The sequence below is a fragment of the Terrapene carolina genome, unplaced genomic scaffold, assembly GCF_002925995.2.
Source record: "Terrapene carolina triunguis isolate 2854851 unplaced genomic scaffold, T_m_triunguis-2.0 Scaffold35337, whole genome shotgun sequence".
Taxonomy (NCBI): Eukaryota; Metazoa; Chordata; order Testudines; family Emydidae; genus Terrapene; species Terrapene triunguis.
In genome coordinates, this window is record NW_020699688.1 from 1,629 (window position 1) to 5,278 (window position 3,650).

At 47.1% G+C, this 3,650-nt stretch overlaps 1 protein-coding gene across 2 annotated transcripts in view; it reads left to right on the forward strand.

Moving 5' to 3' along the window:
* The first annotated feature begins 1,669 nt into the window (after window positions 1–1,669).
* LOC113405391 (zinc finger protein 501-like) overlaps window positions 1,670–3,650 on the forward strand; it is a 3,974-nt gene continuing 1,993 nt past the window's right edge. Inside the window, exons 1-2 of one of the 2 annotated variants that reach the window (XM_029914351.1) lie at window positions 1,670–2,309; window positions 2,649–3,582. In XM_029914351.1, the coding sequence (XP_029770211.1) occupies window positions 2,660–3,582 (923 nt within the window). In that variant the 5' untranslated portion in view covers window positions 1,670–2,309; window positions 2,649–2,659. Of the gene's footprint in view, window positions 2,310–2,538; window positions 3,583–3,650 lie in introns of those variants that run through there. The other variant, XM_029914350.1, reaches the window with a different exon arrangement.

Sequence of the window (3,650 nt, forward strand, 5' to 3'; positions counted from 1 at the left end):
CTAGCTTTGCATTGCAGAAAGACACATTACTGTGGTTCATTGTCAAAATGCTGCTTCAAAGCCTCCCTGATTCGAATAGCCCCCCTATTGTGTCCCTTTAATAGCCCTGGTATCTGGCTGCTCAGAATCAGTCGCCAGGTGATCTGCCTCCATGCTCCACCCCAGGCAAACTTTTCCCCTTTAGTTTCACAAATATGCAGAGTTCAGCAAGCTGCTATGTCCATGGAAGTATTTTCCTCATTGAGGTCTAACCTGCCATAAAGGCATCGCCAGCGAGCCTTTAATCTGCCAAACTACATTCAACGGTCATTCTGTGTCTGCTCAGCCAGTTGCTGAAGCATTCCTTGCTGCTGTCAAGGTTTCCACCATAAAGCTTCATGAGCCATGGGAGTAAGGGGTAGGCTGAGTCTCCTAGGATCACTATGGGCATTTCAACATCCCCCAGTGGAATATTCTGGTCTGGAAAGAAAGTCCCTGCTTGCAGCTTGCTATACAGGCTAGTGTTCTTAAAGATAAGTGTGTCATGCACCTTCCCTGACCACCCTGCTTTGATATCAGTGAAACAACCCCGGTGATCCACAAGCACCTACAATACCACACAGAAGTAGCCCTTTCAATTGATGTACTCCATCGGAAGATGGTCTGGGGCCAAAATTGGGATATGGGTGTCATCTGTCACTCCAAAACAGTTAAGGAATCCCATTCCTGCAAAGCCATCTGCTAATTCATGCACATTTCCCAGAGTCACAGTCCTTCATAGCAGGATGCAATGAATGGCCTTGCACACTTGCGTGAATGTGACCCCCACCGTCAACTTCCTGACTCCAAACGGATTCGTGACCAACCTGTAGCAGTCTGGAGTTGTCAACTTTCACACAGCAATTGCCACGTGCTTGTCCACCGAGAGAGCAGCTCTTATTTTGGTGTCCTTGCAGCGCAGGGCAGAGGTGAGCTCTGCTCACAGTTCCAGGAAGTTGGTTTTGTGCATCCAAAAGTTTTTCAGCCACTGCTTGTCATCCCAGACCTGCATAACAATATGATCCCACCACTCAGTGTTTGTTTCCCAAGCCCAATAGCAACGGTCCACTATGTGCAGCTGCTCCATGAATGCCAAAAGTAATCTGGAATTGTTTCTTTCCATGGTACACAGCAGGGCAGGCTCCTTTGATTTCTGTTCAGATTTGCAGCTGATGAAATACTGTATGATTAGCCACATTATGTACACATGGCACCAGGGCACTACAAATGTGCCTGGCGGGCAGTAAAACTTGCTGAGTGCCTTTGACACTGAACCATGCTTATGTTTGTCTTTTTTATAAGTAACATTGAGGTTTGCTGAATTAACATGCTGCACTATTTACTAATTACACTAAAGTTTTAAGGACAGAAGCAGGGAGCACCCTGAACACCATTACTAAGGCAATGACATTTTAGCCTTTAGCCCCCTCCCACACACACACGTTTTTCCCCTAAGCCCTGTGACCCAGCCACCTTTGCTGAAATCTTACATTCCTTGCATCGAGAATTCGCTCCATCCCTGCCACAAATGTGTGCTTTCTAGTGATGTCATTGGTTGGTAGGGAAACTTCTGGGGACTGAAAGGGTCTCACTTCACTCACTCTTCTTTTTCACATTCTTCTTTCCCAGAAGAATCAGAGTCTGTTGCAACTAAATTATAGTATTTAATTCATTGGAGTTATCCACACACTGGGGGAAATTCATACTCCCTTCCATTTCTCCTCACTTACTAGAGTCCCCATTTCCTCAAAATGTGCTTTCCTGACATATAATACCACTGACATACTGCATTCTGGGACCTCTGCACTCCCTCTTCTTCCTTACTGTGCTGAACCCCACCAGCCAATGCTCACCTGTTCCAGCTCTCCTATGGCTCATAGTCTCTGGTCCTCTCTCTGCCAGAAAGAAGCATTTCTCGGGGGACTTACTCTGGAGTCTTCACTGTCTGGGACACGGAATCTCTGTGTTTTAGGATCTCATTTGATGAGTGTCTGGCTTTGTGTGTTCACAGGAGAGATGGGGATAGTTAAATCCCCCAAAAGCAGAGCGTCCAGCACCTTTGAGCAACTTGAGAGTTGGGCCTGGTTACTGGCTGGGGTTAAAATAATAGAACTTTTTTTTTCTGACAAGTGTCCCATGAATTCAACTGATGTCCCTTGTTTTCTTCCCCTGAGCAGGGTTTCCTGTTTCCAAACCTGATGTGATCTCCCAGCTGGAGAAAGGGGAAGAACCCTGGGTCTCAGAAATCCAGGAATCAGAGGAACAAGAGATCCTGATAGGTGCCTGCCCAGGTGAGGAATCATTAAACGAACTCAAAAAACTGTCAGTGCCTGAAGGAAAGAGCTGGGATTCCCTACAAAGTCCTTGGGAGCTCTCTCAGTTCAGGGCAGATGTTGCTCATGACTTCCTGCCCATCCTGACTGACACCTGGCAGTAGCTCCTTCCCTGACCTGCTGTCATCCTGAGTGTTTGGATAGGATGTGGAAACAAAATTTCTCCCCCTTTCTCTCCCCTATGGGAAAAAAAGGTTATATAATTCAGTTCCTGATTTCCCCCCCATCTCTCCAGCACTTACTTTGGTTTCCTCTTCCATTTTCCATTCCTGTTTGTGGTTTCTGTCTGTATCCCAGCAGGTGATGGGATGGTGAGTGAGAAGGAGGGTCAGAATCTTCAGCAGAAGGATGATGTGCAACTGGAACCACACAGGATATTATTGCAAAGATCCAAAGGGAATGTGTCCAGAAGTCTTGAGCAAGGAAAATTGTATGAGAGTCAGCACAGGCCAGAGAGCCAGCCAGGGGAGAAAGAGGGTAAATCCATTAATTGTCAGGCAACTCACAAAGACCTCAGGGGAACCACAGGACAGCACACAAACCTCACAGAAGAGGGAAAAAACTCATGCACTGAGTGTGGGAAAAACTTCCGAGGACGCTCAGGCCTTAGTAATCATAAGAGAATCCACACGGGAGAGAGACCCTATGAATGCAGCGAGTGCGGGAAAAGCTTCACTCGGCACTCAGACCTTATTACACATCAGAGAATCCACACAGGGGAGCGGCCCTATGTATGCTCTGAGTGCAGGAAAACCTTTGCTCAGCGCTCAGCCCTTACTAAACATCAGAGGATCCACACAGGGGAGCGACCCTATGAATGCAGCGAGTGTGGGAAAAGCTATACTCGGAGCTCAGACCTTATTACACATCAAAGAATCCACACGGGGGAGAGACCCTATGAATGCAGCGAGTGTGGGAAAACCTTTACTTGGCGCTCAGCCCTTACTACACATCAGAGTATCCACACAGGGGAGAGACCCTATGAATGCAGTGAGTGTGGCGAAACCTTTGCTCAGTGCTCAGCCCATATTAGACATCAGAAAATCCATGCAGGGGAGAGGCCCTATGAATGCTGTGAGTGTAGGAAAAGCTTCACTGAGAGCTCATACCTTACTAAACATCAGAGAATTCATACAGGAGAGAGACCCTACGAATGCTGTGAGTGCGGGAAAAGGTTCACTGACCACTCTAGCCTTACTAAACATCAGAGAATCCACACAGGGGAGCGTCCCTATGAATGCAAAAACAACAAGGAGTCTGGTGGCACCTTAAAGACTAACAGATTTATTTGGGCATAAG